The sequence below is a fragment of the Numida meleagris genome, chromosome 4 (genome assembly GCF_002078875.1).
Source record: "Numida meleagris isolate 19003 breed g44 Domestic line chromosome 4, NumMel1.0, whole genome shotgun sequence".
NCBI classification, from domain to species: Eukaryota; Metazoa; Chordata; class Aves; order Galliformes; family Numididae; genus Numida; species Numida meleagris.
This window is the reverse complement of record NC_034412.1, coordinates 12,522,413-12,537,809: the sequence shown is the minus strand read 5'-3', so window position 1 is coordinate 12,537,809 and position 15,397 is coordinate 12,522,413. Positions and strand designations below refer to the sequence as shown.

Sequence of the window (15,397 nt, the reverse complement as noted above, 5' to 3'; positions counted from 1 at the left end):
GCCCCGCCCGCCAGGCTCCCGCCAGGCTCTTACCCGGCCCCCCCGCGACCCGCCCCGCCGCACCGCCCGCACTTACAGATCTTGCCCCGGAGGTTCTGCAGCACCCGCACCTCGTCGCCGCCGTCCTGGGCCGCCATCGCGCCAGCGCCACCGCCTGCGCACTGCACGCCGAGGGAGGGGCGAGGAGGAAGGAGCGGCCCCGCCACCCGTCCCTCGCCCGCCCCTCCCTGTCCCGCTCCGCCTTCCAGGGCCCTCGGGGGGTACCACAGAGCGGCGCGCGGCGACGGCGCGCGTGCGTACTCGGGCCGTTTCCCGTCAGCCCTCGGAGGGGTGGTGCCGCCCCGCCCCGCTCTGCTTACTGCCGTGTGTGCGGCCCGCGCTGTGCGCCCGCTTGATGGTAGCGCTCTGGCAGCCCGCTGGGGCAGTACTCTTCTTTGTCCCGTGTGTTACTTTCACAGGAGACAGAAGCTGTAGATGAGAAGCATGTTGGACGCCCATACTTGTAACGCTAATACCGCGTTCTGCAGCTGTTACAGAGTGCTGCTTCAGATTGGTGTGCTCCAGCACTCGGACTTGGCACTGGTGCCTGATGGGCTTTGCCGGGTCTCTGCTCGTTCACCTCTGTGTAACAGCACAGAACATGAAATGTTTCGGTTTTCAGCCTTCTATGAGGGAACAGGTGTACTGAGCACTTCTTCCCTCACATGAACACTACATCAACCAGACATGTGCATAGACAGATAATGGAGCAGATCGCAGAATCATAGAATCATAGAATGGCCTGGGTTGAAAAGGACCTCAAAGATCATCGAGTCTCAACCCCCCTGCTGAGTGCAGGGTCGCCAACCACTAGACCAGGCTGCCCAGAGCCACGTCCAGTCTGGCTTTGAATGCCTCCAGGGACAGGGCATCCACAACCTCCTTGGGCAACCTGTTCCAGTGCATCACCACCCTCTGTGTGAAAAACTTCCTCCTAATATCTAACCTACATCTCCCCTGTCTCAGTTTAAAACCATTCCCCCTTGTCCTATCGCTATCCACCCTCGTGAACAATTGTTCCCCCTCCTGTTTATACGCTCCCTTCAAGTATTGGAAGGCCACAATGAGGTCTCCCCAGAGCCTTCTCTTCTCCAAACTAAGCAAGCCCAGTTCCCTCAACCTTTCCTCATAGGAGAGGTGCTCCAGCCCTCTGATCATCTTAGTCACCCTCCTCTGAACTTGTTCCAAGAGCTCCACATCTTTCTTGTGCTGGGGCCCCCAGGCCTGGACGCAGTACTCCAGATGGGGCCTCACAAGAGCCGAGTAGAGGGGGATCACCACCTCCCTCTCCCTGCTGGCCACTCCTCTTCTAATGCAGCCCAGAACATAGTTGGCCTTCCAAGCTGCCAGCACACACAACGCGTCATCTTGAGTGCAATCACACAACGTGATGATGTGGATGAGGGAACTGAGTGCACCCTCAGTAAGTTTGCAGATGACACCAAGTTGGGAACAAGCGTTAAACACCTAAGGGTAGCAAGGCCCTACAGAGGGATCTGGACAGGCTAGATCAGTGGGCTGAGGCCAATGAGGTGAGCTTCAACAAGACCAAGTGCTGGGTCCTGCACTTTGGCCACAACAACCCCAGGCAACAGTACAGGCTTGGAGCAGAGTGGCTGGAAGGCTGTGTAGAGGAAAAGGATTGGGTCAACACACAGCTGAACACGAGCCCGCAGTGTGCACAGGTGGTCATGGAGGCCAATGGCATCCCAGCTTGCATCAGCAACAGTGCAGCCAGCAGGAGCAAGGAGGTGATCTTCCTTCTGAACGAGCTCTGGTGAGGCCGCATCTCAAGTACCGTGCATAGCTTCAGGCCCCTCACTGCAAGAAAGACACTGAGGCCCTGGAGCATGTCCAAAGGGCAGTGAAACTGAAGGGTCTGGAACATAAGTTTTGTGGGGAGCAGGTGAGGGAACTGGGATTGTTCAGTCTGTAGGAGGCTCAGGGGAGACCTTATTGCTCTTTACAACTCCCTGAAAGGAGGTTGTGGCGAGGTGGAGTCAGCCTCTTCTCTCAGGTAACAGTGACAGGACAAGAGGTAATGGCCTTAAGTTGTTCCAGGGGAGGGTCAGGTTGGATATTAGGGAATACTTCTCCAAGAGAGTAGTCAGACACTGGAACAGGCTGCCCAGGGAGGTGGTAGAGTCACCATCCCTGAAGTTGTTCAGGTAGATGTAGCACTAAGAACATGGATTAGTGAGCAATAATAGTGGTAGGTGGATGGTGAGACTAGATCTTTTTGACTAGAGGTCTTTTCCAACCTTTATGATTCTGTGATAGACTACAAGTGAAGTGCTGCAGCCTACCCTCATCAAGAATTAATTTTCATTACAGTTTACATTAGCGTTTTCTGAAGCTATGGATCTTCATCTGAAACCCTGGGACCTCACTGCTACCTGGAACGAGCCCTGGTCCCAGCACCAGTGCTGGGCTCCGCACTTTTGCAGCTACAGGTGCAGAATAGTCCAGTGGAACTGCAGCACTGGAGGTGCAGCAGCTCTAGGCCCCGCAGGCACACATTCCAGCAAAACCCTGCAGTGGCTGTAGTCCTACAGCAAAGACGTCATTAAGCTGGGCATCAAGGAAAAAGCTCCCTTAGAAAGTAAGTTAGTAGGGGACTAGGGTTTTTCACCTTAGGCTCATATGGTCCTCTTCAGTCTGCTATGGGGAAGCTTAGAAAGTTTCAAGCCAGCATTTATTATTTGTCTCAAGTTGAAGTCTTTTGCTGTGGTTCCATGACCATTCATTTCTCCAGCATGAATCTCACTGTTATTATATGTCATGGAGCCTTGTAATTTGGCTGTCAGGCAAAAGTCAGCCCCATTGCTTGGCGGTTTTCCAGCAGCTGTGAAAATCCCTCTTCATTCCCACACTCCACATCAGGTTAAAGGAAAAGAGATAAAGGTGGCAGGAGCGGCTCAGGGGACAAGAAGCTGCTTATTCATACTGTAATGGGGGAATTTGTATGCATGCAAAACACAAACCTGTACAAAGACATGGGTTTGCATAAGCTGATTTTTACCCGCTAGAAGTGACAGCTTCCTCAATAGCACAAATTGAAGGATTTGATTATCTACAGTTGGCTTCCAGTAGGTTGGCTGCCCTGTCTGACCTGCGGGTGGTGAACCCAGGCTCAGAGTTGAGAGCTCTGGGATGGAAAACTCTTGATGAGAGAAGGAAGAAGTTTGGTTAACTGTGTGCTGCAACACTTTTGATGTAGATATGTGACTTCAGTTCTTTCATAACACTCTTGGAGGTTACATGACATCTGGAGCTCACTGTTTAACTTAACATCACCTTTCTTTAAAGTAATTTTTAATTATTTTTTTAAACAGGACAGAAAAATATATATTACATGTAGCCAACTTCTGAATTTCTTTGTTTAGGTAAACATCTCTACTGAGGACGATCCCAAAATGCTCTACATAATTTAGCTTAAATTTAACTTTAAATGCAAGTTACAGAGGAGTGACATCTAGCTGAAGTGGGAAGTATGTTGCATATGCATAGTCTTCTATTTTGTTCATATCTTCATATTCTCTTATGCAATTAAGTAACTATACATATTGGCAGTAGTCCCAAATCCTTGGAAGTGCACAGCGTAAAATACACAATCTATACCACGAGGATAGCATCAGAATTTTAAGTAAGATTTTTTAAGTTTTGGGTCATCATGAAAACATGTTAAAGCTGTTGCAAAGCATTAAGCCCAGTTTACCTGTCTTCCACTCCTTTAAGGTACCACACAGGTAGATTCTGTTCGCCTCAGCACTGTGTTCACCCATTACTGCACCATGCCAGCAGATACCATCGCTTCCCTTGGCATGTTCTCAATTCACTGTTCTGACTTTAACAAAGGGAACATTTGGTAACTGTGCTGCTTAATCTTATAACGAAATATATGTTAGAAGATACATCATCTCTGGATTGTATAAGATTAAGTTTTAACTTAAAAAATGGAGAGACTTACAGAAAAATAGGAAGAGGTTATTTTAATCAAGCAAAAACAGTTATAATAACTTTCTCTAAAAATAAAATTAGACTCTTTATCAATCCTTAACATCTGCATTTAATATTTTCTTCTAAACAAAAATACAGATGCAGCAAATTACAGTCTTTGACAACATACAGTATTTACTTTCTCTTACACTTATCGTAATTCTAATTTGGTCATTAATACTTAACTCATTACTTCAACGTGTTACTTGTAGTAAAAGTGCCACAATTGAACTATAAACATGACATTGCCATCTTAAAACTCCTTTGCTATAAATTGTAGATAATATACAGAGTTACAAAGTCATTGTTTTTATCAAAATATACAAACCCCCCCAAACCTAACATGAGCTATCAATATTTTTCTTATGAACTATACAGTTATATAAAATATTTGTAAAATTATCTTTATATGTATAAATATTCTACCTTATTTGCTTTGGTCTATAATTATCATCATACAAGTCCACTTAGAAAATATCTTCGTGTACTTTCTTTGAAACATCATCGTACTTTCCTGTGTTTCTTCTACTGTTATCCTAATTTAAAATGGAACCAAAACTGCTGTGAAACCAAACATTTCTCAAAGGGCTCACAGCATTCATCAATGACAGGATAAATAAGTGGACTACATTATTACTTCAATCAATACTGTACTATAATTTCAACTGTAGTTTTATCATACCCAAGCTATAATTTCCTTTAGAATATTCAGGAAAACCAAGTAAACAAATTGTGTACCATATTTGCACATAGAATTGAGGTTCACTGACCTTTGTCCAGACTTAAAACACTTTTAACACTTTGTAATAATGAATGTACATGACAAATTGGAAGTGCAGATAGAGTACAACAGAGCCCTATGATGTAATATGCAACTTGTAGACATTTAACCGCTTCAACTTTTTAAACCTCTTCATTGTGGCTAAAAATAACACTATTTTGTGAAAATGTGATTAACTGTACTATTAATTTCAGTGATGTCTTCTCTCAGAAGCTTACCCTCCTGATTCCTGGTGAATGCAAACTGCGCAGCCAGAAGGCTCACCATAACATTTTGGAGTGGCAGGATAAGGGAAGCAGAAAGGCCAGCACTGCTTCTTCCAGCAACCCGATGCTGGCACCCCTCTCCTCTGGGCCTACTGTGCTTGGCCAAGGGACATTGGGATGAAGCTTGCCTGGGGTGAGACGCTGGGACATTCAGCGAGCTCACTGAGAAGGGACATATAAAGTACTGATATTGCATTTAAGGCATACGGATGACAAGGAACCCCACAGATTGGCCCTACCCCTGTTATATATGGAAACTACCTCAGGGATATACACGGAAGCAAGAACCTGATTATTTACCTCTTCCTCCCAAAATCAAAGCATACACTGGGAGCTGCTCTGTCATTTGTTGTCCAGGCATTACACCAGGATGTGGAGGAAGACTCTCTCATCTCCTCTTCTTCTGCTGAGAAGAATGATATTTCTAAAAGACTGGAGTTTCAGACTCACCAGGAGGTGGAAGTTTATACACATGAGTTCTTTAAACTATGCTATTTAAAGAGAACAATTTTCTTTCAGACAGATGACCTGAATAACTTTACAGTTCAATCTTTTGGAACTTCTGCCGTTTGGAAGACTGGCTACTAAGATTTGCACTGAATCTTTAAGTGTTTCAGAGATACCTCTTATCTGGCATACTTTCTGCACAAGCACTCAGAGACTTAATGCTTATTATGGTAACTACAAAACTGAAAACGGAAAGGAAAAAAGGTTTATACTTCTGTGTATGTTTTGTAAATGTTGAGTTACAGAAAAGCACTCCAAAACTCAACTGTACTTCAGCATACCCCAACTGATGAAACACTGCCCACCTTCACTGTAGAATACACTAAATCACAATTTGTTTATAAACACATTACCTTTGTTAAAAAAAAATGTGATATATGATTTCTGCAGCAAAAATTCCTTCTATAGTATATAATTTGAACCTACATATTTATTTTGTCCAGAATGATTCTGACCAAAAAACAGCACTGTAAAATAGTACAGTGCCTAGTTTATTCTAGCTTTGTGTAGAAGGAGCTTAGTTGGTTTTTTTTTAATTTTTTTTCTTCTTTCTTTCTTTCTACATGTATGCTAGAAGTCTATTCTGGCAAAAGTATTTGGAGTCTTTCAAATTAAGTTCGTATTATTGCAAATACTAGTTTTTCTTTTCAGTGTTATTTTTTTTTCGTTTGCATATATTGACATATGTTTAAATGAAGACATTTGATCTTCGTAAATTATCCGTGTGGACACTTTTCCCCATTCAATGCATCTGCATTTTCTTCAATATATAGTTTCATATTTTTCTTCTCTTTTGAAGAACTGTCACTCACAGTATAACTTCTGGAGTTACGTTTTGTATGGTTTTCCCTTCACTTTCTTCTGAGCCAAGGAAATGCTGATTTTCCAACAGCTGAGCATTTTCATTGCAAAACTGTTCTTTTCTATCTTGCGGAGCTGTACTTTTGAATAGATGTTTCTTCTGGTGCATTCCCAGAGCAGCTGCTGTCTTGCAAATTTTGGGGCACTGAAAGCAAGCGTATCCTTTTCCATTATGCTCACGTATATGTCTTTGCTCATGGTTCCTTTTGGTAGAAAGATACAGGAAACTCTGTAAGCAGAACTGACAGTGGTAGCGTTTTTCTCCAGTATGAATTCTTTCATGTATTTTGAGTGTTTCATTTAAAGTGAATGCCTTATTACAGTATTGACAAACAAAGTCTTTGACACCCAGGTGAATACGTTCGTGTTTCTGTAAATTTCCAGGGACTGAAAAACATTTACCGCAGGTTTTGCAGGTGAAGGGCTTTTCCCCCGTGTGACACCTCATATGCATTTTTAAGGTGGATGGACTTTGAAATTGTTTTTGGCATAATTCACAAATGTAAGGCTTTGAAGTAGCTACATGCCAATGTACGTGTTCTTGAGTTTCTGTAGTGGAAGACTGATCTCCTTCACAGAGCTCACAATGAAGACTGGGCATTTCTGTGTTCTCTTCTTGACTAACTGCCTTTTCTTCAGGAGCACTTCTGAGCGCATACTCTCGACTGCACGCACTGTGACTTTCCATAATGGTATTCCTGTTTCCATGCTTTTTCCTCCATTTGGTCTTTTTCATTTTTCTTAGCTGTTTAGATTTCTTTTTTGGTTTGTAATTGTAATATGGTCTCCAGGGTTTATCACTGGAGTCCTGATCACTTACATCATCACACATTTCTGTCAGCTCCAGGCATTCTGAGCTATAGAGCCTAGATGGACTTTTCTCTTTTATCTCCATTTCTGATTCCTCATTTAGATTGTCCTGTTTGGACTCGTGTTTAGATTTTCGTCCCCTTTTACAAAATAGCTTAGATCCTAATATATGCCTTTTTACAATAGCCTCGTTACCAATTTTTACTGTTATTTGACAAAGAGGAGCAACATTGCTGTCAGTAGATGTTCCAGGTAAGGCAGGCTTTGCAATGTAAGTCTCAGTTTTACTCGATTCTTCAGCAGTATTAGTGGTTTTGCTAGATGAACCTCCAGATCCTTGGATGTGCTGCGTATCCTCAGCTGCTTCTGCTCTGTTGCAGAGCAGTGTTTTCTTTTTCTCCTTAATAGGTTTTGATTTTGCAACGCATTTTCCATAATTATCTGACCCATACTTACAATCATCACTTACAGGTTGACTAGGTACACTATTAGAAGATTCTGTCTTATTGTTTTCTACAGAAGTGATTGTTTTACTGTGCATTATTACTGATGAAACTCTGCTACTGTGCATTATAACAGAGGGTGCAGAACTGCTGTAACTGATTACAGAGGTTGAATTTTCATTCACATTAGTTAAAGACACAATTGAGGAATCATACTCATGAGAACCAGAGTCATTTGTAGCAGTGGGAACTCTTTTGTCAGCGGTGAAGAAGTCTCTTTGCAGATCAGAATTCAAGATACCTACTCCCCAAGAGGAAGAGTTCTGAGGATTTGTGGAACATGTGGTATCATTACATGAAGAAGTGTCCAAGACAAGAGTTCTGTTGTTTGTTAATATATTACTCTGAAAATTCAGCGGTGGTAGCTCAGAGCTAAGAGAACTCTGAATGAAGCAGTTGCTAGAAGAAGTTTCATTAACCTGGCTACTTGTTTGAACGTTTTCATACGTAGAATTTCGGTAGGACTTATAAGGTAGTCGCCTGCACTTCATGGGCAGAAGTCGGTAAAGTTTGTAGGGGTACACACTTGGTTTTAAGCCTCCATTGGCTGTCTTCTTACTTACTGAGAGACGATGGTCAATTGCATGGAAAGACTTCTGATGATTTTTTAGTATATAGTAAGTCATGAAAGTCTCTAGGCAGAAAATGCACTGATACCGCCTTTCTCCAGTGTGCCAGATCTCATGTCTTGTGCGATACTCAGCTAAAGCAAATACTTTGTTGCAGTAGTGACATGGGTACGTTCTTCTCCATGAATGCACATTTGCATGTCTTCGAAGGCTCGACAATGTTACATAACTACGTTTGCAAACGATGCAAGTATATAATATCTGCCCATCGACAACTTTAACCAAGTGATCTGTTTCTGGTAAAGCGCAGTTTGCATTAGAATAATCAGTTATGCTGTTTTCAGACAATAGAGGCTCTGTGTTCGCATATGAACTCTCATTCCTTCCATCTGTAGCAGTATAATTATCTGAAAAATTTTGTTCATTCCCACTGTGAACAGATAAGCTACTTGATCTCACACAGACTTGTTCATGACTTTCCAGTATGTTTAGATTTGCAAATTGTTTGCTGCAGTATTTGCATATGAAAGTTTCCTGATGCTCTGAATGGAGTTGAAGATGGGTACTGAGTAACGCCCTGTCACTGAACGATTTTGCACAGCAATTACAGCTGTAAGAAGGTGAAACAACAGTTGTCACAGATCCAGATATATTAGCAGATGTGTTTTCCTCTTCTCTGGACAATTGGAAATCTCCTGCTTTATTCTGAGGTTTTGGAATGGAAATAATTCTTTGATCATTAACTGCTTCACGTTGGGCTTCTGTGTTGGTTACTGTAGAGGCTGGTACTTTAGCTACAGCCAAACCAGTACCCTGGGACTTGAAGGCTGCTTTAGGGGTAGTACTACATGCTTGTTTTACTGGCTGAATGAGTGGCGTAGCTCGGAGATTTTCATAGTGGTCTTCACCTACCTTGTATGAAGAGCTGCTGTCCTGTTCAAAGTGAGGCGTTCCTTGAGAAGTATCTACCCCCGAAGAAACGGCATAGGAGTGCTCTGCCAACGTACTGGCTGGTTCTGCCTCTTTGCAAGTGTTGCTTCTGTCAGTGCTGATGCTGGGCGTTTGTATTGTCTCGGATACCTTTTTAAAGTTTGCCCTCAAATCAAGCGGTGAAAACAAACTATTTTCAGTTTCAAAAATTGAGAATGCATTTGTAATTCGAGGTCCATTTGTCACAGCAGAGTCTTCGTGTCTCTTTTCATGTTTTTCCTCTTTGACAGTCCCTTTCTCGTTAACACAGTATGCATAAGGGCAGGGGGAGCTTGAAAAATTAACATCTGTAAGATCTTCAAGAAATGATATTCCCAGTTTTTTCCCTGCAGCTGCAAGGTCTGTTACAGTCTCCTGCCTCTTAACAACCACTGTGGAACTGTAGATGTAGTTCAGTATTTCTGTAAACACTTCAGCTTTGAGATCATCTAATTCCAGTACATGACCTGAAATACAGATAGTACGACTCCAAAAGATGTTTTTAAAGTAAAGACTTGAAGCTGCTAGCACATTACTGTGGGCTTTAAATTTGGTGTCCTCCACAATTATGGTGACATCACATAAAATACCCCTAATGCGCTGTTCATTTAAAATGGAAAGTACAGTGTCACTGTGGAAGTCGTCCTTGAGATCCTTTGAATGGGACATGACTGTCATCTATAACGAAAAAGAAGAAGGATTCATTTAAATTACATATCAAATTTATTGTTCTGTATTTCTCTTATAGTTTTTTTTGTTTTTTTTGTTTTTAATGTACTAACTTTTGTCATAGCACTTCGCATTGAAGTTACTTACATTCACTAGTGCCAATGATATTGAAGGTAACCTGGCTTCTCAGGACACCAGGATGATTGACACAGAGTGATCTCGAGGTAGAAATTATTTTCTCCCAGCTGCCTGATATTACAATCTTAGATGCATCATCACATCCATCAGTTATACATTCCCCATTTTATTCCAGCTGTGCTACTGCCTCAACAGATGCCTACATACAGATCAAGGGTGCAGGGACACCTGTAGCTCCTCAGCAAGAGGCAGGTGATCTTCCCCGCGCTGCGTGGCTCAGCCACACACCCGGTGCCTTTCACTGGGGACCGCAGTTGCCAGCGTTCATTTGTGCCAGTGGCTGTATCTGCCCAGATTCACACTAAATGACTCATTGAACCCTCCAGGGAACTCCCCCAGCACGTGGTTGAGGTATTTGGCAGTGGTTATGGGGAAGGTTGACTTGCTGTGATTCTGTGGATAAAACTGCCTTGTTTTCTGAGGCTGTTTGTCAAAGAAAGACTTTACCACACAACTGCATTTGATCATCTTATTAAGATGGTATTTAAAACAGGGATTTGAGATCCTAAGAAATAAAGTTCCATTTGCAGGGTAAGTTTTAATAAACAACAAACAACAACGGCAACTGAGAATGCACTGGCTCTCTCACTCAGGCTATTCGGAAGTAATCCTTTGTGAAAAACAAGGCCCACGTAAGGGCCAGGTATTCTCACTATGGCTGATCTAGTTACGGTTTGGATAGTTCATCAGAAATCCATCACGTACTTCACTGCAAATCAAATCATGCAAAAAAAAAAAACAACACATGTACAACACAATGTAGTTGTACAAAATATAATTCTGTATGTCTAGGATGAAGCTCTGAAGGAGTATTTGTACTTTACAACGTAGCCAGTGTTTCCAGCAGGGAGGTACTGCCCATGCGAATGGCCAAAACTGCTAATACAGTTTAACAGTTGAGAATTTTCAATGCACAAACTTCAGAAAAATCAAATTCCAAATTCTCAAAAAATACCACCAATGTTTATAAATGCCACAGACAGCAAGAAATTAATTCTTCGCTGTAACTGTGATAGAAATGTAGGCTGGTATTATTTTTATTATCTGGTCACTCACCCTAGCTGTAAATCCAAATGCATTGTTTTGTTCCTTTAAATCATAAAATCATGGTTTATCATGTGTTTGTTCATTACACTTATTTGACCTAAAAGATATTTATTTGTTTGGTGTGATAACATAAAGCTCATGGAAACCAAGCATGGTTATTTTCTTTCTAAAACCCCCTAAGCAATTGCAGATAGCTTCTAGCATATGAAGTCTATGACAGAAAGAATACTACAATAACACTTCTTTTCAAACCAGCACCCACTATTGCATAATTGATTCTTTTTTCTCACTGACAACATTAGAGATTACATCTAACTTGCTCATGTGATATGGTACTAGAAACCAACTGTCAGACATAAAAAACATTTCACAACAGGAGCTATTGACAGAGTTATTTCCTGAGCATAAGAAATAAATGATGCCAGCCCTACCCCCGGTGAATTATCTTGTAGGATCTTGCCTGAGTTTTTTGTGTTTCTGTATAAGAGACAGTTGGTTTTAGCTCAAAGACATATCATCTCACACACAGTTTGCTAAATATATCGGTGGTTTTTTTGTTTTGTTTTGTTTTTAAAAAAAAAAAAAAAAAAAAACAAAAAAACTACGAGGCATTTATCTGCAAGGCCTACAATGTATTACCCAAGTGCTTTTAGTGGCTGTCCTACTATTCAACTCGCTACTTCAAAATCTATCCTCCTAAGAAGAGAAGTGAATATTTTCACTTCCTACGTGCTTGTTCATAGATTGCCAGCTTTTGTTGTCTCTGAATCATGGATATAAAGGCATGCTCAGTGAAACACCGAACTAGATTCCTTTTGTAAAGATAGCAGAAACCATCATTTGCTATTTGGACAGGTAATTTTTTTTGCCGTGTGCTAAACAATCTGGTACATGTGTCAATGTAAAGTTATACAGGAAACTCCAGAACAAATTCAATTTTAGAGCCAGTGTTTTTTGCTTCTGTCTCAAACGAAGCAATCCCCAAATAGTCCATTTATTCACATGCGTAACGATTCTCTACTTCCTTTTATTCTGTCTTGCTTCTTCCATTTGTCCAAAATACATCTGAAATGCTGTAAAAGCAGAATGTCCTACCTAGCACAGACACAAATTAAATATTTTAGGAATACTTTACATTCTATTTGAAGTTGCTATGGCAAAAACAGGAACAGCATTTCAGTTTCTGAAGAAAAGCTACTGTGACCAAGAAATACAGAATTCATTGGGAAAGACTGATCTCTAACCACTCTTGGTCACTGGGTTGACTGAAAGATAACTTTACCTTTTCTGACATCAAGAGAATACTATCACAGGACAGTGTATGAAAACAGTACTAAAAGTTAACAGAAAGATCAGAGATGGGTGCACCCAAATACAAATGTGGCTAGCTAGCTATGCCTCTCAGGTGATACTGCAAACTGCAAGAACTACATCAGCCAATTCCACATGGGCACTGCAGAGGGAAGAAGCTACTGATTTTTATATCAATATTATTTTCAAGTGAGCAAAGAGATCACAAGAAATCTTTCTGGCCACAAACACCAACTATGACAAATAAAATTTTTACTACCAAAGCTGCAATCTAGAAATATAATTTTTAATTCTTGCTAAACTTTTGAAATGTATTGTCAGGAAAGTGCACCTCATGACACAAGGAGACAGACTCTACTACTCCCCTTCAGACCCCAAACTTGACAGACAAGCTGGTGGCATCAAGAGAGTAATGGTAGGGTCAGTTGCCCGTACCTAGGCAAAATAAAAAGCAGCAAGATGCTTGATAATCTGTAATAACAGTTTTTAAATTTAACTGTTTTTTAATTCCAAACATCACCACCGGGATTTTGAAGATGTTAGTGCCTTCTGGTACTCACCCTATGGAAACATCCCGTAACAGTGTTATGTTCAGCACCATTCCATGCTACTAACATACTCTGAGGGCAACTTCTGCTTTGCTTCCAGCCTGTTTTCACAAGCAGCAACGACTACTCATCTGCAGTGTCTTACAGGGCACTGTTTTGATCTACTGCAGAAACAGGACTGGGCATCAAAATCAAGCAAAACAAAACAAAAAGCAAACAAAAACAGGTAGCCCCCCAGCTCTACTATCCTGATCCCTACTTACACAGTAATATTAGTTCAGTACTTGATGTCGAACCATCGCTTTTAAGGCTGTAGCTGTTTCTGAGGGCTCGCTTCCCAGGTCCCTCTGGGCAGATGGCACACAAGGCCGCCTGCACCGGGCTCCCCTCGCTCTCCTGACAGCCTCGAGCATGCACTGAAATCTTAATGATGTCTAATTATACTTAATGGCTCGCAGCTTAGTGCTCCAGTCTGAATGGTGACCCATGACTTCTGTAAGCACATCGATAATGCTTCTGTTTCAGCCTCTCGGCTCTTGCACCCCTGCCTACCCCGTCATACTTCCTCATTCTATACGTTACAGCCTCGTAAGCGCTCCAGGCTTTAAATCAGTTTTTCAGCCTGACTCTTTCCTCTGCCTTGGAACTCGGACAGCAGGAGGAGGAGCACCTTCGGGTACGAACGTTCTGTGAGCACGGGCAGGTCTCCGCAGCCACCGGAACAGCACCGAAGGCCTCGCATTCTTCCTCGTTATTACATCCCTAACGCATTCCCTCATTTCCCAGTCCAGACGTGTTGTGACAGCTTCTCCTGAGAAGGAAAACAGCCTTAAAGCCTCACCAGCGCTCAGAGAAGGCTTACGCTGCTACTACCGTTGTGGCCGTCGCTCTGAGAGCCGAGGGAAGCCCCGTCCCCGCGGCAGGGCGGCTGCCCGGCCCGGAACGAGCCGCTAGCCGCGCTCTGCCCGCAGGCTCCCCGCTGCCCACACGGTGGAGCTGGCCGCGCGCAGAAGCCCCGGGCCCTCTTCTGGTTAAAGCGGCCGCGAGCTAAAGGCTGCGGCGGCTACAGCAAAAGGCGTACGGCCTCTGCGGAGCCCAGCAGTGCCCGCTGGTCCCCTACCAAGTACACACGATACCAGCTCGCGACGCGGCAGCCTAACGTCAGTACACTTGTCTGTCTTGAAACAGAGCCTCCTGAAACATCAAACATTTGGCAGCCCTTCAGCTGCAGACAGCTCGAAGACGCTTCCTGTTTATGGGCAATAACTGCGCTCGGACTAATTTACACCTCGAGCCGAAGCAGCGACGCACATTAACCTAGAACATGATTTCTCCTAGCACCGACAGAAACCATTAAGCATTAACGTCACGCCGGAATGCAGAACAACTCACTGTTTTGAGCTACATGGCGATTAGAACCACGCCTGCGGGGTCTTCCAGGGCAGGGGGCGGGCGGCAGCAGCGCGGAGCGGTGGCGGCGCGGTCCGCCGCGACGGACTGACAGGTGCCGGCTCTAGCGGCGTGCGGCCTGCAGCGCGGGACCCGCCGGCGCGAGGCGGGAGGGTGCCGCCGCCATTTTGCTGCGCTAATCCCGGTAATCGGATTTGCCCGTGGCTTGTGAAATACGGGATGGCTTCGGCGCCGTGGCTGCCCTGCGCTGCTCACTGCCGCGTTGCGTCTCGTGTTTGTTCTGCTGCAAATGCTCCGTGCTTCGTTAACACGTCTGTCTGTAACGTTTAGTATGTCAGGCGATTTGCTTATATTTAACTGCTGTAAATGGAGAACGATTCCTTAATGTCCGACCCTTTGCTCTGTGGCCATCGATGCAGTTTTGCCCACGTTGCTTCATGTTCCCTTATACCTCATGAAGGATTTTGTTTGCTTTACTCTCCTTCGAAGCCTTTCTCGTGTGAAGAAAGATGTGTGGAGAGAAGCAGCTCAGCACTGAACTTCCGCAACTCCCCACCAAAAAGGAGGGAGAGGAGATATTTCCTTGAAATAAACATACCTGAAATAAATTCTGTTTGGATCCTTAAGTATACTTGCAATTACCCTTTTTTCCTTATCTATTACTTATCTTGGTTTTAAGCATACAGAAATTCACAGGGTTTCATGAAGATACTTCTTTTGAGCAGTTGTTTTAGCCTCTATGCGTATTGCTTAAATTATTTACCAGCTCAGGAAACAACTGCTACGATACTATTAGTGCTTTGGAAGCACTAACAAATGTTTATCTAAATAAAGAGGGAATTAGCTGGATTTGATGTAGCCAGTTCCTCCCACAGATTCAGTACAGCCTTCCCGCACGTATTCTGTCTCC

At 43.1% G+C, this 15,397-nt stretch overlaps 2 protein-coding genes across 9 annotated transcripts in view; both read right to left on the bottom strand.

Annotated features, from left to right (window-relative positions):
* RASA2 (RAS p21 protein activator 2) overlaps window positions 1–264 on the bottom strand; it is a 46,089-nt gene extending 45,825 nt beyond the window's left edge. The window contains exon 1 of the mRNA XM_021395027.1: window positions 77–264. Coding sequence (XP_021250702.1) covers window positions 77–137 — 61 coding nt within the window. The 5' untranslated portion in view covers window positions 138–264. The remainder of the gene's footprint in view (window positions 1–76) is intronic.
* ZBTB38 (zinc finger and BTB domain containing 38) overlaps window positions 4,017–15,397 on the bottom strand; it is a 37,052-nt gene continuing 25,671 nt past the window's right edge. For 2 of the 8 annotated variants that reach the window (XM_021395420.1, XM_021395421.1), the window contains one exon: window positions 4,017–9,982. In XM_021395420.1, the coding sequence (XP_021251095.1) occupies window positions 6,401–9,982 (3,582 nt within the window). In that variant the 3' untranslated portion in view covers window positions 4,017–6,400. The other 6 variants (XM_021395413.1, XM_021395414.1, XM_021395415.1 and 3 more) reach the window with 6 other exon arrangements.